General features: G+C 47.5%; 1 protein-coding gene across 1 annotated transcript; it reads right to left on the reverse strand.

Moving 5' to 3' along the window:
- Positions 1-2,053: 2,053 nt before the first annotated feature.
- On the reverse strand, positions 2,054-27,017 carry GCNT4 (glucosaminyl (N-acetyl) transferase 4). The gene is made up of 2 exons (XM_037032270.1): positions 26,817-27,017; positions 2,054-4,260 (listed from the first exon to the last, which is right to left on the reverse strand). Exon 2 carries the CDS (start codon positions 4,257-4,259, stop codon positions 2,895-2,897), a length of 1,365 nt encoding a protein of 454 aa, XP_036888165.1. The 5' UTR covers position 4,260; positions 26,817-27,017; the 3' UTR covers positions 2,054-2,894.

Below are 27,017 nucleotides of genomic sequence, written 5' to 3' on the forward strand. Positions count from 1 at the left end.
CATAAATTCCTGGGGGTTGGTTTTTGGAGCACAATTTATTTTACAATACTGGAGAATTAACATCTGGTATCAGCAAATACAAAATGCAATACCAATCTATCTGAAACTCACACAATGAGAAATGTCTTTTGAAAATGGCAACATACACACAGTGGGAGACAGAGATCAGTTGATAAAAATGTTTTAAAAAATCAAAATGCTCATTCCATTGCCATCAACTACAACAAAAACAGCTGTAACGTGCATCGCATACACATACTTTATATTCCCAAAGAAGACTGTCATTTCATAGCATATATCTAAAATAGTCACATTCTGGAAGACAAGAGAAATATTCAGATTTAACTCTGCAAATTTAAACATTTATATAAACATTTCACTTAAAATAATGAAAACATTAAGAACAGCAGCAACATGGGTTTTTAAAATTATATTACAGTAGTTTTTTCACATAATATGTATAATTTTGTAGCTCTTTCGTTATTAATATATATCATCTCATACAATTCGGAAACTCCAAGGTCCTGGTCTTATCACCAAATAACTTAGGGTGTAGATTCTATAAATACTGTCCAAAGAATAATTATAAAATACAGACAGCAGAACACTCTCCAGACCAGAGGGAATCATGCCAAAAGGTTTTAGGGAAGGATTAGGTCGGAAGGCGTGCAGGGAATCTGCGTGATTCCCGAGGCAAAGGCCTTTCTGACGAGCTCCCTGCAAGGCCGGGCACCGAGTCCCAGAAACGTGTCTGTGGGCGGGGAAGAGAAGGCGCCGCCGCCTCTTCATGGTTCCATGTGTCGTTTGAACTCGGAATTAGACTGATTAATAACTGGCAAACTTCTCAGTAAACAAGCAATAGAATCATTCTTCATCAGAGGCAAGACACTGGATCATGAGGCGGACGTCTATTTCTCAGCATTCGCAGTTACTCTGATGACCAAAGGCATAAAATCCCAGACTTCAGCAGGACCCAGTGTGCTCAAGCCTGCACGACAGGAAAAGGACTTCCACCTCCTTCTTAGTCTGAGCCACGGGACCAACTTGCCAATCCCATTGGTTTAGGAAGAACCTCGATGTGGAGACTGGAGTTTCCTCAGGCCCAGATTTCCTTACGGAAGTTGCTCCTGCCATTGTGGTTTCTTTTTATGTTTCAAAGGCTTTTCAGAAAAGGTGAATGGTGAAGTCTCACGATGGTGCTCGATCTACATTAGCCTTATTGTAACTGTTCTCTGACATTTCAATAGTTTGTCACTATTCAAGTGATTCTTTCTCACACACGCACGCGCGCACGCGCACACACACACACCCTCGTGAAGAAACCTTGGCTAGGCAGCCGAGTGCTCAGTCCGAAGGCCAGGAGAGCGGGCACCTGCAGACCAAAGCAACAGCTGGCCCTGGCCACACAGTGACAACCCGGGAGGTATTTCTGCAGGACTCAGCTCTGCCCGCCCCACAGTTCCTTATTTTTAAGAACAAGGACTTGGTCATCGTTTTCTGAAGAATAAAGTAATTTGAGGGGGGCAGGAAAACAGAAGAAATGAGAAATGTCTTTTGAAAATGGCAAGAAAAACGAGTTCAAGAGAAGAAAGGGAGATGATGGTGCCACTTGCCAGCTGGTATCGCAAACTTCAAAACAAGCCAAGTCCGTTGCACAGACATTTAGGTCCCAGAGGTTTTAAAAAGCACCTGAATACCTCAGTCTTCCAGGGAGTCTCATACTGGATGGATTACTGTGGAGTGAGCATAATTTTGTTTTGTGAAATGTACACATAATGATGATCTATGAACTGGATGACTCAGGTTCAGTGTCCTGGACTGTAATACCTTGAGTTTTAATCAGTTCTCATTTTGAATCAGTAAATGTGCTTTAAGAAACAGCTGGATTACCTGGCTGGTGTAGCTCAGTGGGTTGAGCGAGAGCCTACAAACCACACGATCGCGGTTCGATTCCCAGTCAGGGCACATGCCTGGGTTGTAGGCCAGTTCCCAGCAGGGGACTCACAAGAGGCAACCATACATGGATATTTCTCTCCTTCTCTCCTTCCCTTCCTCTCTAAAGATAAATAAATAAAATCTTTATTTAAAAAAAAAGAAACAGCTGGATTAAAAAGGAGGCCATCATGACACCGCTGTGTAACATGATGCCACAGTCATATAAATCCCTTTGTTCCTTTTCAGGCACCGTGTGTCCAGATCCCCCCTACTTACCCCCACCGCCTCCCTGAGATTCAGGCCCTGTGACTGCCACACCCGAAGAGTCTCCCGACGCTGAACGGAATGGGTGAGGCACCCATAGGTAACTTATGCTTTGGCAAGCAGGAAACTGGAAAATTCTTTGAGCTTTCTGAGGTAGTGAAGTCTTTCCTTCTAATATTCTACTGGTTAGAAAAAGTGGAGTGGGTTGAATCACAGGGCAAGTGGAGTGCTGGTCACTGTACTTCACTGTTATTCTGAAATGGGTGGTTTATAGGGTGATTACCACACACTCCAAAACTTCCTCAGCAGGATCCTGATGGTTACACAGAGAACTTAAGATACTAAGGTTGCTGAATGGGCAGGGCAAGACACAGTCCCCTGAGGGCATTGTGTAACTCACTTATAACTTGGATTTAATCGTCACCTATTTCTAGAAAAGTCCGGGGCAAACAGTAGGAGCGCAATAAATATCTGATGGCCATTTAAGATCGCTGATTTAGCTCAGTGAGATTACAGGCAGAGAATAAGTATTCAGCCGGCTGCAGGCTATTCATCGCCAAAGGCTAAATCACGTTCCCTTGTGCGTGGAATCTCAGGCACCTTTCAAACGATGAGAAGGTTAAGCTCAGTTGGTCCTGAGCACAGCAGAGTCTGCTACTCCGTATGAACTCCACCTCGTTTCCATCGTGATTTTATCACGTTGTGACTGTGGGATTTTTACCCACAAATAACTTTGTAGAAGACAAAGTGATCCACTCTTTCTGCTGTTCTTCAAGTTTTTCTGCCAAGCATTTAATCAAGACAGGGTCCACCTTGGAATCAAATTTATTAGCAAACCAATGTCCATCTTTGATAAGCCACCTTAATTCAGCTGCTCCAAAGATACACACACTTCGGAGGTGAGAGCCCGTACAACTGGGGTAGAGAAGGCCCTCGTGATAATTCCACTTGACGAGGCGAGTCTTACTCTGCAGGTCAGACACGTCCTGGGCGGACCGAGAAATCTCCCCAGGTATTCCTGGTACCCGAACCAAGGTAGCCCAAAAATGCTCATCAGGTGAGTATGTGTCTTCAGACCAGGCAAAAAAGTCTTCAACGAGGGAGCTGTTGAAAATATATTGAACAAATGCTTGACTTAAAACAAAATAAGCACTACCAACAAATATCTCAATGTTATGAGGGGGTGCTGCTTTGGAGATGTTTGTCCTGACCGGTAGCTTCATATACTCATAAGGCACCTGTCTGAGTTCGTGGTGGTAAGTGAATCTTTCCATTTTACTGCTAGTGGGTTTCACCGTCTCTAACATATTCGCTCCATTGAGTTTCTTCAGCTCTGACACTAACTCGAAGTTTGACTTCAAAGGAAAGTCTTGCCCACACAGGTTGATAACATATTTCCATTGAACTGAAGACTGGAGAAGGTCTGACAAACAATTTAAATCAGCTTGGAGTCTGGAAATGTGGGCATATTGCACAGTCTCTAATTTGGAAGCAATGAAAATATTGGGGAAGCACTTAGCTAAATTGTTCATGGCAACTTTGAAGGTGTCAGGTGACTTCAGATCATAATGGATGCAGTAAATATTGTGCCGGTTGTATATAGTGTGGATCAGCCTTTCAACCATAATTGCATCTTTGTGGACAACCAAAGAATATGCTATTGGGAAACTTTTCTCCTCTCTTGAAACAAGCTTTTGATGGTAACTTCTTAGGGTCTGATAAACGTCACAATTGCTGGTCATTGCCACAACATCTTCATCATCCAAGTCAATGATGTCTCTTCTTCTTATTTCCAGGGTCTTGCCAATTTCCAAAGGCTCCTGCTCATAGACACCCGAACAGCTGACTTCATACTGGACTTCATCCTTAACGTGGGTGTATCTGTTCCTCACAAAAGGGGAGGTGCTTAGGGAGTATTCGACCAAGTAAATGCCTCTCTGAGGGAAGAGGAGTCGTCCTACATTTAGAAGCTTCAACAAGGAGAGCAGCCACAGGGTTAAAAACAGGATAAAAACTTTCTGCTGTAGGGGGTATTTAAAACAACATCTGAATATCTTCATTCTGTAGGAGGCAAAAGGAGTAATTCAGTTGAAATTAGTTCAGTTCAACCAAAGTCCACTGGGTACCTACCCCATGCTGGCAGAATGCTGGGAGCAAAGATGAATTAAACAAAGTTCTTGCCCTTAGAGAAGCCAGAAAAAAAGGAAATGAAACTATGTAGAATGGTGGTGTTTTACGGCATTCTGTTAACTATCTAATTTTGAGAGATGTTGCTTACCAAATAGAATGGAAAGTAATGTAAGCTACAAAAAATATAGGTTCTATGTAATTTCCTATTGTCTGCTTAGCACATTTGGGGAGAGAGTTCTGTGGTTTGGGCAGAGGTCTACCAAAATGGATGTCACTAAGCAATCTTTGGAAATACAGCGGCCCACCTGAGACCAGAAGAAATATCCATCTGGATTCTACCTTCAGATCCTGATCAGGTCTACGTCTGAAGCCAGACGGGGAAACCCAGTGCATCCCACCGCTGCTGCGGACTGAGTCAGTGCCCTCCAAAATGCGTCTGTTTAATCCCTAAATGGGATGGTATTTGGAGGTGGGGTCTTTGGGTCACAAAGGTGATTAGGGCATGAGGGTGCAGCCCTCGTGAATGGGATTAGTGCCTTCCTAAGGAGAGTGCAGAGCTCCCTCATCCCTTCCACCAAGTGAGGACACAGCAAGAAGTCTGCAGCCTGCACCTGGTAGAGGGCCTTCCCCAGAACCCTGTCAACCTGATCTTGGACTTGCAGCCTCCAGAACTGTGAGGAATACTTCTCTGTTTACGAGCCAATCCATCTACGGTATTTCGTTATAGCTGCCTACAGAGACTAAAACCACCTTTGGAAAGAAGGGCAGTGGGCAGACACCCAATGGAGCTACAGTAGGTATCAGAGACTGTAAAATCCGGTAAAGATCATTCCTCTTTTTTGAAAAACTTTGTTAGCCTCCATTTCCTCACAGGTTTAGCAATGTAGCTCTCACGGTGAGGAGAACATGACTCTCTTGGAGGGCGGCGGGGGGGGGGGGGGGAAAAACCACCAGGGGGCAGTCAGGCACGATCTCCCAATCTTAAATGTGCCCGCCCAGGAGAGTTCAGGTGCAGGAGGGAGGCATGTGCACGAGAAGGCTCCCTGCAGTGTTACTCATTCAGGCTAAAGACTGAAAAGCACAAAAACGTCCTTTGATGGGGGTGGATTAATTGCATCCACACTAGGTGAACAATTCTGAGACAAACCTCAATGTGCCCATGTGGAACAATTTCCACGATACATTGTGAACTGGAAATAAGCAAAATGCAGAACTGTGGGTAGGGTGCTCACGTGCGTCAAAAAAAAAAAAGACTATATACATGGGTGTCTGCACACACAGAGCACACATTAGTGAAGCTTTCCTTTGTCACAACTACTCTACTCTGCTGTTGTAGTGGGAAAGCAGACAGTGTGTGAGTGAGTGGGCATGGCTGTGTTCCAATAAAACTTTATTTACAACAACAGAAAACTGGCTGAATCTGGCCCACAGGCCAGAATTCCCTGGAGGATGTTGTATAGACTCGACACTGGGAACAGGAGTTCTTTGCAATGCAGGGTGGGAGAAGGCTGAGGATTGGGAGCCTGGGTAGGAGGGGGATTTCTTATCACTGAACAGCCTTTTGAGCTACTTGAACTTAAACGATGATTATATTACTTTATTACATAGAGAGCAAATAACGGGGAGAGCACAGATGTGCTTATTTGGGGAGCAGCAGGAGGAGGGATCCAGGGAGTACCACCCCAAGGTTTGAGGACAGGAGCATTGGCTGAGCTCCTGGGGCAGTTCAAGGAGGTCCAAATGCTGAAAACTGGAGAGGTCTGAGGGGCGTGTATGCAGTTTCCTAACACACCCCAATAAATCTTAAATGAGAGTGCAAACTTGTGACATTTTCCTTAGAATTAGCAAGAACTTTTTGAACCGGATTTATTTCGCAAGATTGCATAGTTCTGCTGGGAGTGACATACACTCATTCACCTTCCCCTGAATCACTCTCCTTTCAAGGATACCTTCTGGACAGCGAGCTGTGCTACAGAATCTGTGTCCTCTCTGGCCACATGTGGGTCTCCCCGGGGCCCTACTGTTAGCTCACTGCTCTTTTCATCACACTCTTCCTGGGTCTTTGGACTTCAACTTCCATGTACACATCATCAACAGCTTTACCTCTAACCCTCACCTTCTGCCTAAGAGTCCCCAGTGAACATTCCACTGTCTGATTGTCCATCAGAGGTCTTACAGTTGCTCAACTTCAGCAAGTCCAGAGCTGGACCTGACATCTCCACCTCTCCTGCATCTTCTGGCTCAATTTATAGTGAGCCCATCCACTCGGGGACCCAAGCTGGAGACTTGAGAGTCATCCGACTCTTCCATGGTCCCCATGCCCATGTTAACAAACGACCTCACAAATACACCTCAAATCCATGCTTTCTTCTCCACGCCTGCTACTAGGTCCAGACACCATTTTTGCTGAATTAGCACCCAGCTGGAGGGAATCCCACTTGGGCTCAGGGCTGAGCCCCTTGGCAGGTCTCAGCCTTTGGCTCCTGCAGAGCAGACTGAATACGGTTCTGTCTGCTCAGTCTTGAGGCCAAAGATGCTGTCAGTTGTTGGAAAGTGTGGGAACACTGGCTCTCAATGACCAAGGAGACACAAACCACACCCCCGGAAACCTGAGCACACATTTAGGAATTAGGGGTTGTCATAAAATAAACTTAGAAGATTTATCAATCCCAAATCAATCAGTCTTGTCATTGTCCTAATTCATGCTAATTAGGCATAAATTGGAAGCAACTTGCATAAATGGCTAGGATTAGAATGACTGTCACCCAAAGTGAATTTTTGCTTTTTCTTTTCTTACTCTGTTGGCCCAGGGAATCTCAGCAAGCACCAGCGAATGGGTCCCCCTGATAACGCAGTGATAAAATGAGAAGATCTCACATTTCTAAAGAGGTTTACAGCGCCATGTCATTTAGAGCTGTCATGTCATTTATGATGTACCATTTAATTATCATCTTCACACTTACATAAAAAGGCAAAGGCTGGCTCCTGGTCCCATCACCCTCTCCCGGGGCCTCCTCTGCACCCACGCTCCCCTTGCACCTTCCTGAGAACAGGCTGCCTGGAGCACACACTTCTGACTCCAACCTGGCGCCTGGCGGCTCTGAGAGACCGTGGCAGCCTGCCCAGACAGGGAAGGTCACGAGAGGTGGCAGCCACGCTGCGAGAAGTTGTCCTGGGTCCCATGTCTGAGCTTCACTGGCTTGGGATGGGAGTTCGTTTTAAAAGAAGACGGCGAGGGAGTCAGAGAGCCTGGGCACCTGGCTTTTGACCCTTCTTCCACCCAGGTGTCTTTAAGGGGGACACCTCGTCTGCCTGTGGGTTAATCTTTGACATCAGGGGAAAGCAGCAGCCCTAAGAGGCCACTCTGTCCCAAGTCAAAGTAAAGCCCCTGCACAGGAATTCCTTTCAGGGAACAAGCATTCCTTTCCCCAAGGTAGAAGAGGAGCCCGTGCAGGGTGAGCTTTTGTCAAATCCTGAAAGGGGCTGTTGACTCCTTCCCTGTCAGGAGAAGTCAGCAGGTCATCCTCGGGCTCTGAAGCCTGCCGGAGGTTAGAGACCGAATGGGATCCGCTTTGGGACACCATGGCCCCTCCCAGCAGGGCCTGGGGTCTGTTTAAAGAACACCCAGCAGCAGCTTTAGGGGCCAGGAGCTGCAGGGGGTGGAGGGGAGCTGAGCACAGCCACCTGTCCATTGTGGCACTGCCTCCCTTCCTGCCACCCACAGCCCAGGCCTGAGGAAACCCCAAGGCGCCAGGTTTGGAGAGACTAAACTCCTGAGGCCTGATCAGGCTCTGACTAGACTGGGCTGGTCTGAGGCTGGTCTGAGGCTGGCCCTGCGGTTCCTAGGAGACCAGGGCAGTAAAGCCACCTTCTGCAAACACTCCACCCAGGCTCTTTCCCTCTTAAAGGCTCCGTCTTAAAGGCTGGGGAATAGGAAGCAGGCAGGTGTTTTGCTGCCCTGAAGTAGTATCATAATTACATTACCAATAATTTCCCATCCACAGGCGAAGGGTATTTCTCTGCCCACCTGCCCAGGCAGAGAAGAGAGCCTGACCTGCTGTAGTTTGTCCCCACCTGGGTCCAGGAGCCTAGTGATGATGGCAGAACTGAGAAGGAAATAATGGCAAGGCCTGATCACTAGAGCTCAGCCGAAATGGGGCCCGTGCGGATGATTCAATAAACACCCAATAGGACAGGCCGTTGAATGAAGCCTTTCCCCCAACCCTACCAGGTGCTGTTTACAGGCTTAAAGGAAATAGCAGACACACAACGGTACACCCAGCTAAGTGGTTGTAATTGCAGTCAGGGCCAAATGGCCATAGCCATTCGCAGCTCCTCAGTGAACCCTCCTTAAGTCAGCAATTTCAAAGCCCAGGCATATCAACAGAGTGCACGCTTCGCTTCCCAGGGAAGGGAGGGCATGATAAATCAAAAACGGGAGGAAGGAGACTGGGAGAGAAGTACTGAATGTCTGGCTTTTGGGCACCAAGAACAAGAGACCCACAGGCTATATTTGCAGATTAGGTGGCCTCAGTGCTCTCCGGTCCCCTCCCTCTCCTGTTGCCTCCTTGCATGCCTGCAATTCTGCACACCTGCAATTCTTTCCTATAACCACCACAGGTGGCAGGTGGAAGGGGGCACTTGGGAGAGAGGAAGGAAACAAGTTGTATGGGCTTCAGGATGCCAGACCTGGGCTTGCATCCCTGGAGAAACACCTAGTAGCTGTGAGATTGATCAAACTAACCTCTGAAGCCTGTTTTTTTTCCATCTCAGAATGGGGATTAGAACCCCTTTCCCCAGCTGTTGTGAGGGGTCAGGAGACCCTATCTGTGACAAGGGTCACCCTACAAAGATGCTCAGCACATGCGAACAGGCCTTTTCTTTCCCATGCCCTGCTTGCCTGATGCCAAGTCAAGGGGGATGCATTGATTTTGTGTGGATGTGTGTTTATGAAAAAATCTACTAGATAATTTTATGCAAACAATGTTAAGGAAATACTTTTCTGACCAAAGGGAGAGATCGAAATCTTTTAAGGAAGGAGAAAGTTTTGAAGAGCTAAGAGCTCACTTGGGGGCTGGGTGGGGAAGGAAGAAGCCACACGGGTCCCTGCAAACACTGGGGTTTCAGCTCAGGGGAAGCTCCCGTACCCAGCTCAGGAATGGCCCATCAAGTCCCGGGACCCTAGACAAGTTCCTCAGCTTCTCCACACCTCTGCATCCCTGTTGGTAATAGACGTTACTAACAGTAACTACCGAGGAAGTCTGAGGCTAAGCAAGGTGAAGCACGTCAAGTCCGTCACTACCACTTGGCAAATACCAGCTGCGGTTCTATCCGAATTGTCATTATCGTCCTCATCCCGACCACCTCCACCCTCGAGCCCAGATACTACTATCCCTCCCTCCTTTTTTAAAGATCTTACCCAGACCTTTGGCTTATTGTCTTATTTTTCAACATACTTTCTATTCTTCCCAGAAGTCTCAATATAAATTCAACATTTTAGAATTAATAATGCTTGAATGCCTCTGGGTAATGTTCTTTATCAATCTAGTAATATCATTATTATAATGCAGAACTCTTCAATACGGAGTGGAGACTCGGGACACTGTTCTAAACACTCAGAATTGGAGGATTCAGCCTCCTCAACAGATCAGTGAGGCAGGTACCACCTTTAATCTTCTTACAAAAAAGGAAACCGAGGCCTAAGGGGGATTAAAAAATTGCCCGAGGCTAGAGCTATAAAGGGTTTTAGTCAAACCTGAACCTGGAGGGTTTGCTCTAGTGATGTGCTGCTCTTAACCCTTTAGCCAATGCTGTCTCTTGGCCTCTAAGGAAAAAATATGTTTCCCACAACAGTTTTGGTCCTTGACCAAAAATTCTCATTACTCTGCCTTATGTAACAGTCCTAAAGCTGGAACAGAAATGAACCAGGTTTGAAAGTCCTGAGCCCTCCCACCCCATTTAGGGCGTATTTACTCATTTACATGGTAAGGCGGCCTGGAGGAATGCTGGGTGAGCAACACCCTCTGGTCCCCAAGTCAGGGAGGCCGGCCCTGCGCTAAGGAAGAGTGGAGGCAATCCCCCAGTGGAGGGGAGCCACTAAAGGAAAGGAAAGCGCATCTTAAGAAATTCGTCATCCCTGCCTCGTCTCACATCCCTTCACGGCCTACGTGTGGGCTCACGTGTTTCGCAGTGAACAGTGACGCAACTGGCACTCTCTGAAAACTATTAACTATTTTAGAAAACTTTCTGGGTGAAGTCCCTGTGTGTGTGGAGACTATTTCCTTTACGGGCCACCTTTAACTTCTTAAACTTTGTATCATTACAGTCAGTGTGAAAAACAGGATTTGAAGAGTTTATTGATTTAGAAGTGTCAACATTTCCTTGCTAAAGTCTTGCAAAGACGAATCATCACTGAAGAACACTAATATAAAGAAGAGCTCATTAAAAAAAAAAAAACAAAAGCCCTCATCCAGTTGAATAGGCTAAGGTCCTTCTACTGTATGTAGCTCCCTGATTTCAAAAAAGCCTTTGATTCTTTTTGATGACATCAGTGAACCCAGAGAAAATTCTGGAGCACGACCGCTAGCAAGCAGGAGGACGACTCAGCCGAGGTGGATTTCCTCACCCCCGGCAGGCAGCCCATGCAGAGTCTCCATAGGAGCCCGAAGGCAGGTTTCTCGCCCAGATGTAGCGGAGAGGCCGCAACGGCAAACAGTTCCGGGCTGTGAGCGGGAACAGCCAGCAGACGAAACGGGAGAACGGCACGGCAGGGTCAACGAGACAACGTTGGCTGGGAACAAGCGGTCCTTAAATAATGAGGGGGTAGTTTTAAAAAGGAAAATGTTTGTCATTCTCTGCTTATAAAAGTAAACACTTTCATTAAATTAAAAAAAAAAAGGCCAGAAAGCCAGAAAAGGGTCAAAAGGAAAACAAAGCTCCCCAGCAAACCATCGCCCGGGAGAACGCCATTCAGTGGACGGCGTGTCCTTCCCGACTGGTCTCCATGCGCCCTTTGCTGGTTGCTTTTTAACAAGAAGTCTCACTATGTAGCACTGTCTCATGTTCCTTTCACTTCACAAAATACCGTGAACCAGTCCTATTCTGGGTCTTTGAGTTGTTACCAGGTAAATGATTTCAAGCAGAGGTCAACATACTTTCTTTTTTTTAAAGATTTTATTTATTTTTAGGGAGAGGGGAAGGAAGGAGAAAGAGAGGGAGAGAAACATCAATGTGTGGTTGCCTCTCGCATGACCAACTGGGGACCTGGCCTGCAACCCAGGCATGTGCCCTGACTGGGAATTGAACCAGCAACCCTTTGGTTTAGAGGCTGGGGCTCAATCTGTTGAGCTACACCAGCCAGGGCTCAACATACTTCTCAATAGGAAGAAAACATTTAAATAATAGAATTTATGTTTCTGAGCCTTCTCTGCCAAAGCTTAATTAATCTGTAAATCTAAATTTTAAAAATGGACATGGACTTTAATGGTGAATGAACCCAAATTCCTCCTCCTCTAAATGAGGAAACAGGATGAGCCAGGATTTCACAGCGCTCCACTCTTGGGATGTTTTCCCATCACATACACATTTGTATATCCAATGCTTTCCCTCCAGGGGTTGGACCACAGGGCAGGGACTTCTGCTCCCCACATCCAGGCCCCTCGTGGTGGCATTCCATCTGCCCTGGCTCCATCGCTCCCCCCCCTTAGACGGTTCTGGCCAAAGTCAACACAAATCTTCATGCTGCCCAAGTCACTGGCCACATACCTATCCCCTCCTAATGGTTTATAGCAAGCCCTAGAACGATTTTGCATTTTCTTATTTATTCTATTCCATAAACCTAGGAAGAAGGTACTATCATTATCCTTGTTTTTCAGATTAAGAAATTGAGTCACCAAGGATAGACAGGATGTGAATGAGCCAGGATTTTCAACTATGGCCCAGTTTTAGAGCTGATACTTATAACCACGATGTGAAGAGGCCTCTCCAATCTCTTGGCAGTCGTAAGACCCGTCCAGAACGTATTTTGAATCCACCCACATTTTCTACCCTAAAAGGAACCCCTCTACTCCAGGCCAGCATCACCTCTTGCCCACGTATGAAGTAACCTCCTCACTAGCTTCCTTTGCTTCCAATCCATTCTCTGTACAGTAGCCAAAAGGACCTTTTAAACATGTAACTCAGACTGCTGCCCCTCCCCGCCTCTAGTGCAACTCCCTACACTTAAAATCCTCCACTGGGGTTTCATTGCACTTAAAATAAAATCAGGACTTCTTTCCATGGCCATGAGGCCCTGCAGTTCCAGGCCCTCCTCTCCAACTTCATGTTACCCTGCTCACTGCTCTCTACGCAACACTAGCCTTCTAAAATTTCCTAGAAAACCAGTCTCTTTCTTGTCTCAGGCCCTTTGCACCCTGTCCCTAGGTTTGGGCCACCACCCTCTGGGTCCTGGCCTCACTGGCCCCTCCATATCCCTCAGTGTAGGGGAAAAACCTTTCCTGGGGTCCTCGCTGACCACCTTTCTCGAATCTCTCAATTACCCAAGCCCTAGTTTGCTCCAAAGCACGCACCACAGTGGCATCTCCTCTGCTAGCTGGACAGGCCTCGTTCACGCTCTACCCTGGCCCCACGCACCTGCCTACCAGGCACAGGGTAGTTGCTCAGTGCGACAAAGCCAGATGACCCAAGTTCTAGTCTGGGCTCCGCCATCAAAAATTCCTCAAGTGGTCCTGGCAAGTCATTTAATCTTGGGCAAGTCTTTATTTCCCATGCGTTAAATGGGAAATGTTTTCCTATCCCACAATGCTACTTGAATCGTATGAGCCAGTCTATTGGGGAAAAGAAACCAAACAACTTTGGTATGAGAATTACAGAGAAAGCATCTCTGTACGAGAGATGATTTCTTGGGAAAACTGGGGGTCAATACATTGTAGTTTAGTTTTATTTTGCTGAAATAGTGCCTGGATTGCTCCCTTCTTTCTGATGTGCTATTTCTTCTTCCCTATTTGACAACCTTTTTTGTTAATGTCTGTTGCCTATATTGTTCCTGAAGACACACCTGTTTAGGATTTTCAAAGACAGGAAGATAGTTATTCTGGTTAAACTTTAAAGTTTTTTTCCTCCCCAAGTCTGCTTAATAGTTTATGAAAGATTGATAAACAATTCCTTTAAAGACATCCAAAAGAGCAATGCAACTAGTTTTGTGCAGTTACCTACCGTCTGCTAAATAGCTTCTGTAAGGAGAAGCTACAAACTTTCATGTAACAAGCGGTGCTGAGGATTCTGCACCAATGTGAGGACAAATACGGCTAACTCCGTACTTTATACTGACAAAATGAATTCCTCAAAGGTTATACAGAGCTACAGAGGCATTGTGGCTCTGATTTCGCCCTAGGCATTTCAAACAGAACCTCCGCCCGTGACTGCCTCACGGAGGCAGCGGCTGTGGATCACGGCAGAAGTGGCGTAAGGCCAGGCCACACTCTCGTGAGTGGACTGGACACACTCCGTTCTGAGCCAGCAGGACAGCTCCTCTGTTTGCTGTGTTCTGCCAGCGTGGCGGGGAGCTGGGCTGGAGACGTCGGTGTGCTTCTGCACTTCCGCTACCATGCTCAAGACTGGCAACCCTGGCACAATGCCGCCATTTAGGAAAGACCTGTATTTTTTGGTGTAAAATGTACACATTGTCCTGAAAGCTCCTGCGCCTATAGATACAATAAAGTGAAGATCCAGGAACTAAAAAATTAAGTTAAGCGGGTGGGGGAAATATCAGCAGTGCTCAGGAAAATTCTGCTGAAACAGGAATTTTCAAAAGCAGTGATTTCTTGTCAACTGTCTTGCCAAAAGTCAGTTCTAGATGTGACTCCAGGAAGCTCTCCGGATGGCACCTCCTACAGGCACGCATTCTAGCGACAGTTTTACTTACAGTGGCAGATCTCAACAAGGAGGTTTTATTTTAGGTTAATGGAATTAAAACGATTATTTAGTTAAAAACTAAATATCTATACAAACATACGCCGACTGCATAGGCCACAAAAGTAAAGACCAAGCCCCTCAGACTTGCACACGCACCATAATGCTGCTGCAGTCCCTAGGACGGCGTGGTGCGGTCCTGGACAGACTGGGGCAGGGGGGGTGGAATTCAGGAACAGACCTGGCAGGGAAGGCTTTTACACGTGTCTGTGGTAGCGACAGCCAGTCACCTTCCAACATCCATTCTTTAGTAACAGAACCCCTCCATTGTTGGTAGCAGAAACGGGCCCCTCTAAAAGCCCTTTTCCCCAGCCTCCATTATAAAGCATCAGTACATGAAATATAATGTCAGTACCTGGGAAAGTTCTTTAAAGGAACCTGATTTGGGGGCAAGCATGCCACTTTACTACATTTTTCCTTTCATCCACCTTTCTGTCTGCAACTCTCATGTGATGACCAGCATCGCAGCAGCCACCTTGGGACCATGAAGAACAGGTCGAGAGAACATAGGAGACCTTAGCCCCCAAACCCTCAAACCGCTGAACCACCAGCAGCAAATGCCTACTCTGCATTCTTGTCATATGAGAAAAATAAGCCCCTTATGTTTTTGACCCATGTTGCAAAAATATACTTTGAAAGATGACCATGTGGAAAGAGTAATGCTTAGAACATACATGCACAATTAAACTTAAATTTAAGCCAGGCTTACCTACCTACTTATACAACAGTAAAATTCCATAGATAGCTAAGTGCAAATTTAGGTCTCAGATGATGCTTAATGTCTCATCCCTCTGTATTTAGTTGCTTACAGAGGCTTTAGGTGAACATCTGAAGGACAGCACACTCCAAGATTTACCAAATTAACTCTAACATTGGCATGAACTGTGCAGCCTGCCTCAGGTACGTGCGACTCAGCTCACAGCAGCCCCCACCCCCTTTTATCTAGTTCTGGCCATAAGCAGCGGGTAGGCCAAGTAATTTCTGAAAGTCACCTTACAGATGAGCAGCCTCTTTGGGAGCTTGTTGTAACAAGCTTGTTACATATCAAGAAAAAGATAACAGAACAACTCACAGGGTGAGCCGCGTTGAATAGTAGTGAGTCACTCCCTCATTCCTCCCCTGCCTGCCGCAGGCTGGCCTCCTCCACCTCATCCTCCTCTTTGTTGGACAGAACAAGTTTGTCATTTAAAGCCGATGGCTTTGAATTTAAGTCCCTACCGCACACAGGAGCTGTTGCTACTCTCTTTAGCAGGAGGGTGCGGGGCAGAAAGCACTCACACAGCTACAGCCAGAGAAGGAGCGTGCAGTGTCACAGCTCCGAGGCTGTTTTGCCAACAGGGACTGGACTTCAACACCAGCTCCTGCACCCAGAGACCACCGCCCAGAGGCTGCCTGGGGAAGGACGTGCAGGAGCCTCATGGAAGCCTTCAGCATTCTCAAGGTCAAGGAGGAAGTCAGATGGGTGCCCATTACACTATTCTTACAGTGTTTTCTATAGGTTTCAAATTTTTCTAAAATAGAAGGTTTTTGTTTGTTTACTGTTTTAAAAAAATATTTTATTTATTTAATTTTAGAGAGAGGGAGAGAAAAGTCAATGTGTGGTTGCCTCTCCTGCACCCCCTACTGAGGACCTGGCCTGCAACCCAGGCACGTAGCTGACTGGGAACTCCACCCACACACTTTGGTTCCCAGGGTGGCACTCAGTCCACTGAGCCGCACCAGCCAGGGTCCACTAGCGCAGTCTGAAAGGTCTGAGTCTGGAGTCACTGCTGTGCTCTCGGGAATATGCACTTTGCCTCAGCTGCTTACCTTCTCTTTTATAGAAATAACTTTTCTTTTGTTGTTCCATAATTATGAATTAGGTGGTGATCATAAAAACATGTTTCTATTATTTTATTGTGGTAAAACATACCACATATATATAACATAAAATGTACAACTTTAGCCATTTTTATGTGTGCAGTTCAGTGGCAGTATATTCACACTGTTTTGCAGCCATTACTACCATCCACCCACAGGACTTTCTCTTCCTCCCCCACTGACTTCGGGGCCCCCACACACTGACTTCCATTCCGCCCCCCCCGCCACCCCGGCAACCAACCATCTACTTTCTCATTATCTGGATTTGACTGTTGCAGGAACCTCACACAGGAGGGGTCAGACAAGGCTTGTCTTTTTGTGGCCGGCTTATCTGACCTAACACAAGGTCTTCAAGTTTCATTCATTTTCTTCCTTCGAAGGCTGAATAATATTCCATTGTATGGATACATCACATTTTGTTTATCCGTTTGTCCATGGACATGCCCTCATTGCTCCCATATTTAGGCTATTGTGAATAATTCTCCAACGGACATGGATATACAAATATTTATCCCCATCCCGGCTCTCGCTTCTTTTGGGTGTATGCCCCCCAACGTACATGGCATATATACATTGTGTGTGGCACATATGGCACATATGTGTGTGTGTGTGTGTGTATTCTCATATATCCTACTTCTATCCCCTTCTATCCTACTTTTTTTTTAGATTTTATTTATTTATCTTGAGAGGGGAAGGGGAAAAGAAAAGGAGAGAAATATCAGTGTATGGTTGCTTCTCGTGCATCCCCTGCTGGGAACTGGCCTGCAACCCAGGCATGTGCCCTGACTGGGAATTGAACCGCGATCATGTGGTTCGCAGCCCCACGCTCAATCCACTTAGCTACACCAGCCAGGGCCTCTTCTAGCCTACTTTTATCCACCCAGCAAATGTGTACTGTGTGCCTGTGGGTGCCAGGCAGACAATACACTAGATCCCAGGGAGATGCAAGACACTGGGCTGCCTGGGGGAATGCAGAGAGGCACAATCTCAAGAAATCCCTGTCATTTTGTTACATTTAAATTTTATTGTAGAGATAGTTTCTGAGAAAAGGTAAGTCACTAGCCAGCACTTGGAAATGTTTCCTTTTATTCAGGGGTTTTCCTGCCATAATACTGACTTTGTTTCCCCTTTCCTAGGATCTCTCCTGTGGCTCCCCACCCCTCCCTCCAGCTCTACCGCCTCCATATTATTCTGCCAGTGTTTTGTCATGATCTAGTCTTCACAGCCAAGTGTGTCTGCCTGGTGTGCCGTCCCACTCCTCACTCCTGACCCATCTGACACTGCATCCATCCACCTCTGCCTGCCTCAGTGGGGGGCAGTGTGGCTGCTGGAAAGGCCAAAGAGAGAGAGAACCTGGTGGGAAATGCTGGCTGGCAGGCAGAGGTGGGTTTGGGGGTGCAGAGAAAGGACTCAACAGTGCAAATATTCCAAATATGCCATGGTGACACAGAGGAGAAGGAAGAGAAACCCGGGCAAGCCAGAAGCCAGGCTGGGACCGTTCTTCCTGGCTCACCCTTTGCTGCAGTCCGGGCTAGCGGCTTTGTCGTGGGCTGCCTGGATCTCAAGGTGACCAGGACAAATGCCAGGGTATGCAGAGCCTCTGGGAACAGACCCAACCTATCCAAGAGCAGAGAGGCCGCCTGTCCAGTCTGGGCACAGGAAGCCCTGCTCTAAGGGGACAACCTTGTCTACTTTCCCCTTAACTAGATGAGAAAACAACAAAAGGGGACCGAGGAAGAATGAAAGCAAACGAAGAGCTAGAAGTACCGAGTGTTCGTGGACATATTTACTTGAGATTACAAAGAGCTCCATTAGCACCAGGGCCTTTCTCACTTGCTGTGCTAAGGGAGAACATCACATCACATCCTAAGAGGTTCAGTAGCATCTTGGAGGAGGAAAGCAGTCTTGGATGTTTTAGAGATTTTTGCAGTTTGGTTTCAGGCTGGTCTTTCAATGCAGGGCCTGGGGGGAAGGAGAGGGTTTGAGTAGGCTTAGATGAGGATCATAAATGACAGTGTAGAATTCCAGGCATTTCTTCATGCTCCAGCAACCCTGGCCAAACGCATTCTTGCCATAAGGTGGTTTTGCTTTTGCCTTTTGAAACTTTTTTTCTTTCTGGTGTAATTACATTGTCTAATTGTACTCCTTTAAGAATCATGTGTGACAGATCACCACCAGACATGTGAAAAGATGCTCAGCCTCATTAGCTATAAGGTAAATGCAAAACAAAACCACAATGAGATACTACTTCACACCTGTTAGAATGGCTACTATCAATAAGACAGGAACAAGCAGTGGCCAGGACGTGGAGAAAAAAGAACCCGTACACTGCTGGTGGAAATGTAAACTGGTGCAGACACTATGGAAAACAGCATGGAGGTTCCTCAAAAAATTAAGAATAGAACTACCATGTGACCCAGCAATCCCTCTTCTGGGTATCTGCCTAAAAAATTGGAAACACTTATTCCTAAAGATACATGCTCCCCCATATTCACTGCAGCGTTGTTCATGATACCCAAGCCTTGGAAACGACCTAAGTGTCCTCCAGCGGTTGACTGAAAAAAGGAGAAGTGTTTCATAGAGACGATGGAGTATTACTCAGCCACAAAAAATGATGAAAATTTCCATTTGCGACAACATGGCTGCATCCTGAGAGTATCATATTCAGTAAAATACAGCAGACAGAAACAGATGAGAACCATAGGATTTCACTCAGATGTGGGATGTAAAACAGAAAGCAACAAATAAACACACAAAACAAACTTGCAGACACAGTTAACAGTACAATGGCTACCAGAGGGGAGAGGGGAGAGGGACCGGGGAGGATGAAGAATATATATGGTGAGGGAAGGAGGGGAAAGGGGGTCAAATATATATGGTGAGAGAAGCAGACTAAATGCTGGATGGTGAGCACGCAATGTAATACATAGATGTTATTATTATAACTCATGCTATCCCAGTAAATTTAACTTAAAAATTTTAAAAGTAAACAAGAATCATGTATGAGCAAAATTTTACAATAAAAAATTAAATAACTTCACTCTTGGCTAAATATAGACTTGATCGCAAAACTGTTGCATTCTGGAGCTTGAGGGAGGGGGGTGTGCAGTGGAGCAGAGGAATAAGGAGACCCAAGTTTTACTTCCCATTATTCTGAAACTTCTGAATTGTGTCACCTGGCGGTATAAACCTACGAGGGAGAGACAAGCAATCATCACAACAGTTCCTGGTGACACACTGTAGGGGACATGGTTGTAGGCCAGTTCCTAATGCAGGATGTGTGAGAGGCAACCATACGTTGATATTTCTCTCCTTCTCGCCTTCCCTTCCCCTCTAAAGATAGATAAAGTCTTTTTTTTTAAAAAAAAGACTTAACATATGGGTCCAAGAAATTAACTGCCCTTGTACCAGATGGAGAGATGTGGTTTAACAAGACATCTGTACAGAAAAGCTTGGTGTTTTGGCTGACTGTATGTTTGGAAGTGTCACTGTTTGGTAAAAGATGGCCAATTTTTTTTTAAGGCAGCAAAACCAAACCCAAAACAAATCAATTTCATGCTGTGAGAACCACAGAGCTGCAGCACATCAGAGCCTAACGGGATCTTAGAAAGCATCTTCTACCAGTTCAGATCTTGGGACGGAAAAATGGATGGGTTTGTGTCTGGGTACCACCTTCTACAAGGATACTGACTGATGAAGTGAAGCAGCACAGTGAGAAGCTAGTGACCACAATAAGGAAACAAAAAGTGAAGACCAAAGAAGTGAAAATTAGAGGAACAAAAGCTGACTCCAAATATTGAAACAGGTTGCTGGGCCAGGGTCCTGATTCAGCATACCTGGTGGTCTAGGAATCTGCTTTTCACGGGTGCAAATTACCACAGGAAGTTCCCGGAGGATGCTGATGCACCTGGCCCAGGGACCACACCGAGAACCACTGCTCTAAGAGAAAAAAACTGTAGTTCCAAAAACTCGGAGTATATATATGTGTGTGTATACATACACACACTGTATACATACACACACATATATATTCTCCAAGTTTTTACCAAGACTCGGCCTATTTCCCAGTAAGTCCAATTTAGGGACAATTTATTGGCTTTAAAGCTCACACACTGGTATTTAAGTTTATGCTTGAAAGTTCTACCTTTGCTTTCTGACCCTTAGTGTTTCTTATTAGTTCAGCTTCTTAAAGCAGACTTCTGTTTCTGCTGCTGCTTCATTTTTCTGGCATTTTATATAACAGTTTCTCTCTGGGCTTCTTTCACATTTCCTGTATTTTTCTATTATGTTCAGCAGAACAAGCTTCATTACACATTAAGATGTGACCTGCTTTTATCAAATGGTATCTGGCTGCCCACATCTTCTTCTTTTTTAAAAAATATATTTTATTGATTATACCATTACAGTTGTTCTATTCCCCCCTTCATTCCCCTCCACCCACACCCCCCCTCCACCATTCTGCCCCCCTTAGTTTATAACCACGTGTCTCAATTTCTTTAGATTCTATATTTCCCCCACTATTCTCGCCCTCCCCCCTATCTATTTTCTACCTACCATCTATGCTATTTTCTGTGCCTTCTCCCCCTCCCACCCCCGTTTCTAACCCTCCATGTGTTCTTCATTTCTATGGTTCCACTCCTGATCTAGCTGTCCTCTTGGTTTGCTTTTGTTTTAGGTGTGGTTGTTAATAACTGTGTTTGCTGTCCTTTCACTGTTCATATTTTGCATCTTCTTTTTCTTATATAAGTCCCTTTAGCATTTCATATAATAAGGGCTTGGTGATGATGAACTCCTTGAACTTGACCTTATCTGAGAAGCACTTTATCTGTCCTTCCATTCTAAATGAAAGTTTTGCTGGATAGAGCAATCTTGGCTGTAGGTCTTTGGATTTCATGACTTGGAATACTTCTTTCCAGCCCCTTCTTGCCTGTAAGGTCTCTTTTGAGAAATCCGCTGACAGTCTGATGGGTACTCCTTTGTAGGTGACTGTCCCCTTATCCCTTGCTGCTTCTAGGATTCTCTCCTTCATTTTGGTCTTGGCTAATGTAATTATGATGTGCCTTGGTGTGTTCCTTCTTGGGTCCAACTTCTTTGGGACTCTCTGAGCTTCCTGGATTTCCTGGAAGTCTATTTCCTTTGCCAGACTGGGGAAGTTCTCCTTTATTATTTGTTCAAATACGTTTTCCACTCGTGGCTGTTTCTTTCCCCCTTCTGGTACCCCTATAATCCGGATGTTGGAACGTTTAAAGATGTCCTGGAGGTTCCTAAGCCTCTCCTCATTTTTTTGAATTCTCATTTCTTCATTCCTTTCTGGTGGGATGTTTTGTTCTTCCTTCTGGTCCATTCCATTGATTTGAGTCCCAGTTTCCTTTCCATCACTATTGGTTTCCTGTGCATCTCCCTTCATTTCAATTAGTTTAGCCTTCATACGTTCCTCTAATTTGTGACTATGTTCCTCTAATTTGTGACTATAATCTACCAGTTCTGTGAGCATCCTGATAAATAGTGTCTTGAATTGTGCTTCTGAGAGGTTGGCAATTTCTTGGTCGCTTAGAGTTATTGGCTCTGGGACTTTGAGTTCTTCTTGCACCATCTTTTGGGCTGTTCGTGCCTGTTCCGTAGCAGGATCAGAGCCCTAAAGTGTTCACTAGAACAGGGCAACTAAGTCGCTGGGTTGTGACGTTGTATGTGGGGGCGGGGTCAAAGAGGGACAATGGCTTCCCATCTACCGCCTGCCGCCGCAGCCACCACCGTCACCAGGCCCACGCGTTTCGTTCCACTGCATGCGAGTGTGCCACCGCCGTCAGCCCTCCACCACTGGGTTCGCCCCTTGGGGCCTGCGTGGTCCGTCTCACTGTGCGCAAATGTGCGACCGCGGTCAGTCTGCCCCACACCCCGACTGGTTCCGGGCTGCCTGCGCTTCTAGGTCGGGGGATCTGCTCTGCCCAACCCAGCTCCGCTGCTGGCTCCGTCTCTCTTACCATCCCCGTTGAACGGTTCGTAGTTGTCGGACTCCCATATAATTCCGTTTTCTGGTCTTTAGGTGTGTCCTAGTTCTCCAAACATTTGTTGTGTTCAAACTTGGTTGTGGGAGAAGGCACAGTGTTTCCACCTATGCCTCCATCTTGGCGGAAGTCCCCCACATCTTCTATAATAGTAAATATCGATCCAGTCCTTCCCCCAATGCCTACACTAAGCCCACGTGCCCAGGGGCCCATTAAGTTGCAAAGCAACTGCATTTAATTCTTGATTAATTTTATTTTATCTTATGTATTTGAAGCTTTAGGCTTTAGGAAAATTACTGGCAGATGGAAATGCATATAAAATGACATGCAAAGCAATGCAAATTAATACAAAACATACAACTCTAAATTGCTTAGGATAAGTCTGTATGCCTCGACACCAATGCCTGCTTTGCTTCTTTGCACTCTGGCGAGCGTCACCAAATCCTTTCATTACAGTTAATTTTATATAGCACCCAGCATCTGACACTTGTTGACATGACAAGTAGAAGACACCTCGGTGCATGAGTCACACAAACAGGATCCTGGCCTTGGCTTTGCCACTGTTTGGCTCTTAAGGACTTGGGCAGGTTCTCAAAATTCTCTAGCTCTCAGATTCTACATCTAGAAGCGATGGGAAGGACATCATCACAATAAATCCATCAGCGCTGAGGCTCACTGGGCACTCACCGTGTTCTAGGAACAGTGCACACACACACACTGTGCACACAGGACACACGCACACATGAGGCACCCATGGTGCATGCATGCACTCCTCACAAGAGCCCACAAGAAGGCACCACACAGCAGGTATCTCTTAGGTGTGGTGCCATTTAAGAGACCAGGAAACCAAGACAAAAAGGTCAGGAAACTTGCTCAAGATCGTAAGCTAGCGAGTGGCAGGCAGGGCTGGAGCCAGGGCCACAGCAGTGTCACTCCAGGGGCCTCTCTCTGCCCCACTGCACACTGCTCTCTGATTTCCATCTATGCTTCTCCTAATCATTCAATCCGTGTATCCATGAAGTAAAACTTACATTTCAAAAGGCTGTTTTGGTAAGATATTGGTAGTTAGTCTTGAGAGTTTGAAATGCCAGTGCAATCAGATTTTTACCTAATACTTCAAGGGTGGGAGGGGCTGCGGATATCCTGTCTGTTCACCCTCCCCTTCCCATTCATTCATTCCATTCACAGATCAATAGGCGCTCTCATCTAAACAGTGCACACACACACACTGTGGGACAGCCCTCTGTCCTACCTCTCATTCAAGGAGCAGCTTCCAGGGAAGTAAGTGCGCCTGCCCCCACCCCCACTACTGTGCACACAGGAACATATTGCTCATTCTCTCTTACAGCTTTGGTGGAAAACCAGGGTGGTTTTCCCACTTCTCTCCATGAAGACAGGAGCTTTTTGCCAGGTCCACAGCCTTTCCCCAAACCACCTCGGCATTAAAGTAGCAGCCCAATACTAGTGACCTCCTAGCTCACTAGAGGGTAATCGTGGGCCTGATCTATCCAGATACTTACTACTCTAGTTTGCCATGTATAATACGCTCCCATGTATAATGCGTACCCACGTTGTTGGCCCAAACTTTCAGGGGGAAAAATCTTTCATTTTAACTTTTTTATTCAATATTTATTTATTTATATTTAGAAATAAAACTGACAATCATATTTCAGGGTATTATTTTGCACATGGAAATCGTAATTGCTTTCTAGAACTACACTTTAATTTAATAAATAAAAGAACTAAAGATATTTATACATATACAGAGTCAATGCTACCCATGTATCATGAGCATCCTTATTTTTCCCTCAAAAATTTGGGCAAAAACGTGTGCATTATACATGGCAAAGTATGGTAAACACTTCTACTCAGGGGCCTAGAGAGCAGCTCAGACTTCACAAAACCAAACTTGTCTTTCCCCCAAATCCACCCCCTCCACTGAAAATGGCTGAGCCCCCCCCCCAAGTGCTCAAACCCCAGTTTGGTGGGGGTCACTCCGCTCTCTCACGCCCTACACAAAACTCGTCACCAGGGCACTCTAGGGTCCACCTTGAGTCTACCCACTTGTGTCATCCCCACAGCCACCACTCTGCCTGGACCACCAGGCCCCTCGCAGCCCCCAGCCAACTCTGCCAACTTTAAGGGCTCCTCAAGTCCATTCTCTACAAAGCTCTTGGAGCTTTGTTTTGTTCTGAATATAAACCTCATCAATATACTTTCAGATATATTGTTTATATATATATAAACAGTCCTGAGGATCAACTCCACAAAATGACCCAAAGACCTGGCAACATCCTGCTGACCTCACCTGGTGCCACTCTCCCCTCAGGCCCTGCTGGACCTGCAACAATGCCTGTCCTCCCCTCCTCTGTCTTGGGGCACACCCTTGGGGGGGAACATACTCCCCCTTTTCTCCTCCTCCTCCATCTACTTAGTTTAGGCAGCTCCCATTCATCCTTCAGGTTCCACCTTAAATCTCCCCAAGAAGGCCTCTTGCCCTCACCCCAGTGGTCTGTGCTCCCACAGCACCAAGAAGGACCTGGCACACAGTAAGTGCTCAATAAACCCGGGTTGATGATGTGACTTTTCATCCTTGCATTTCATTATCTTACTACCTTCTTCCTGCTTCCAGCCTAAGAAGGAAATCCTTTGAAGCTGACCTAGTTTTACTTCCAGTCTGTGGTGCTATACTCATCCCCAGGTTCCCAGCCACGGTCCCAGCACTAGCAGCCCCACTAGTTAAGAGAGCAGAAACTGGGCACTCTGTGGATGGTCTCTGTCTGCCCCCGCCCCCACAACCAAGTTCATGCAAAGTTAGTTTCATAACTATTTCTTGTCTGCCTATCCCGAGGACACTTAGCATGGTGCCATCAAGTGGCAACTTTGACTAATTGCTCAATTATGCCATTCACCCCTATGCACAATCTCTCTGCAGACTGTGTGACATTTAGCAAGTGACTTTAGCAAGAGGTAGTATCTGCCTCTCAAAGGACCAAGTTCAAGTGAAAGCGTGGAGGGAACACGTCTCCCTCGCTCCCACAGGAAACACTTCGACGTCTTTCCCAGAAACATTCAGCGGGGCACAACCTGGTTCTTCCGCTGTGGCTATTATTTCTCTGCAAATCCAAGTTCATTATGATTTGACAGCCTCTTCATTGGTCACTTCTCACAGAGAAGCGGACCTTAGAAAGTGCAGCATCCAAACTGCTCTCCGCAGTGCTTCACTTACTTTTAAAGATTTGACTTCCTCAAGACACGATCCACAAACTGTCGGGAAGGACCGGCTCTAGAGTGGATTCGAGGGGTGGTTTCCTAGTAAGGGCAGGTCTCTGCACAGAAGAGCAAAACGGGCGACTTCTACGCCTGCCAAACCACGCGAACACTTAAATCAGCTACCCCAACCCCCTTAACATTCTGGTTTCTTGCTTCTCACTTTTGAGGATGAGAAGAAGAAAGGACACGTGCCTAAGGCTAACGCCCCCCCACCCCCACCCCCCCAGCCTGGCTGGAGTGCCACACACGTTTTCCCAGCGACGACGACAGGGAAAACCTCCCCCAGGTCGGAAAGAGTAGTTCTTGAATTAACAAAACAACACCGCCCACTCGCACCGTTAGCCTAAGTGAAGATGGTAAACGGACTCCCGAGTCCACACCTCTCGACTCCGACCTCCGGGGCCCCAGACCAGCCGGCTTCGCCGCACCCACACTTGACCTTAGAAGGTGCAGAAGACCGCCCTGCGGAGACCGCGGCGGGGCGGTCAGTCCCGCGGCCTCTGGAGCCCGAACTACAAAGAGACCCCCCTGCCCCCCGCCCACACCGCGTCCTATCCGGAAAGCGGAGGGAGCAGCCCTTTCCCGCACGCGCCACCCCCGTCTCCCGCCCACTGGCCTCTGGCCCCCGGGGGCCAGGACGCCCAGGTCTCGGGCGGGGTGGCCGGGCCCCGCGGGTCCAAGGCTGAGGGGAAGCTGGAGGGCGAGTCCGGAAAAGCCGGCATTGGGACCTCGACCGTCGGCTCCCCGCACCTGGGTGGGTCCAGGTGGCCCTCGGCCGGGAAGGACCAGCACCGCGGACCCCGGCCGGGGAAGGGCGCCTCCCGGCAGCCACGTTTTCACCGCTGTGGGGGAGTCCCGGGAAAACCCTGGGACGCACCGCAGACCCTGGGTCTCTCCGCCCCGAACCGGGGTGCCGACCCGCACCTGCGTCTCCCAGACCCCCGCGCGCGCGGCTGCCCCGCAGCCCACCGCGCTCGTACCCAGCGCCTGCTTCAGGGAACTTTCCAGCGTCCGGCCGCTGCGCAGGGCCGCGAAGTTGCTGCGCACCGAGGAGTGGCCCACCCAGCCCCGGACTCCACCTTGGCCTGCCCCGTGCCTGCGCCAGCCTCTGGGGACACCCGCAGGCCGGCGGGGCGCGGATCCTGGCCCGGGCTCAGCCCCCAGTCTCCAGGCGACTCTCCCGGCCCACCCCACCCCCTCCTTTAGAGGCGCGCGGTGCCCAAGTTCTCTCCCGCGGGAAAGCGAGAGTCGCGAGGACAAGGTCTGGGCGTCCCGGCTACCCAGCCCCTGGGACAAGAGTTCCGCACCCGCCACCGCGGGACAGCCCCACGCCTCGGGCCCCGGCGTCCCTCGCTGGCCTGCGGGGCCAAGTCTACTTACGAAAGGGAGCGGCGCAGCCCCGAACGCAAGGTCTCGGAGGCTGCAGAAGCTGCCCCTGCGGGGACCGCGAGCTGCGCTCCGGCCTCCCGGCCCCTCTTTGGCGGCGGCTTCCTCCCGCCTCCTCCTCCTCCTTCGCCACTTCGGCGGCGCGCCCAGCAAGGGAGTTGCTCTTTCTCGGCCGGGGGTGGGAGAGCGCCGAGC

The sequence above is a fragment of the Sturnira hondurensis genome, unplaced genomic scaffold (assembly GCF_014824575.4).
Source record: "Sturnira hondurensis isolate 20B ecotype Veracruz unplaced genomic scaffold, ASM1482457v3 Scaffold0021354, whole genome shotgun sequence".
NCBI classification, from domain to species: domain Eukaryota; kingdom Metazoa; phylum Chordata; class Mammalia; order Chiroptera; family Phyllostomidae; genus Sturnira; species Sturnira hondurensis.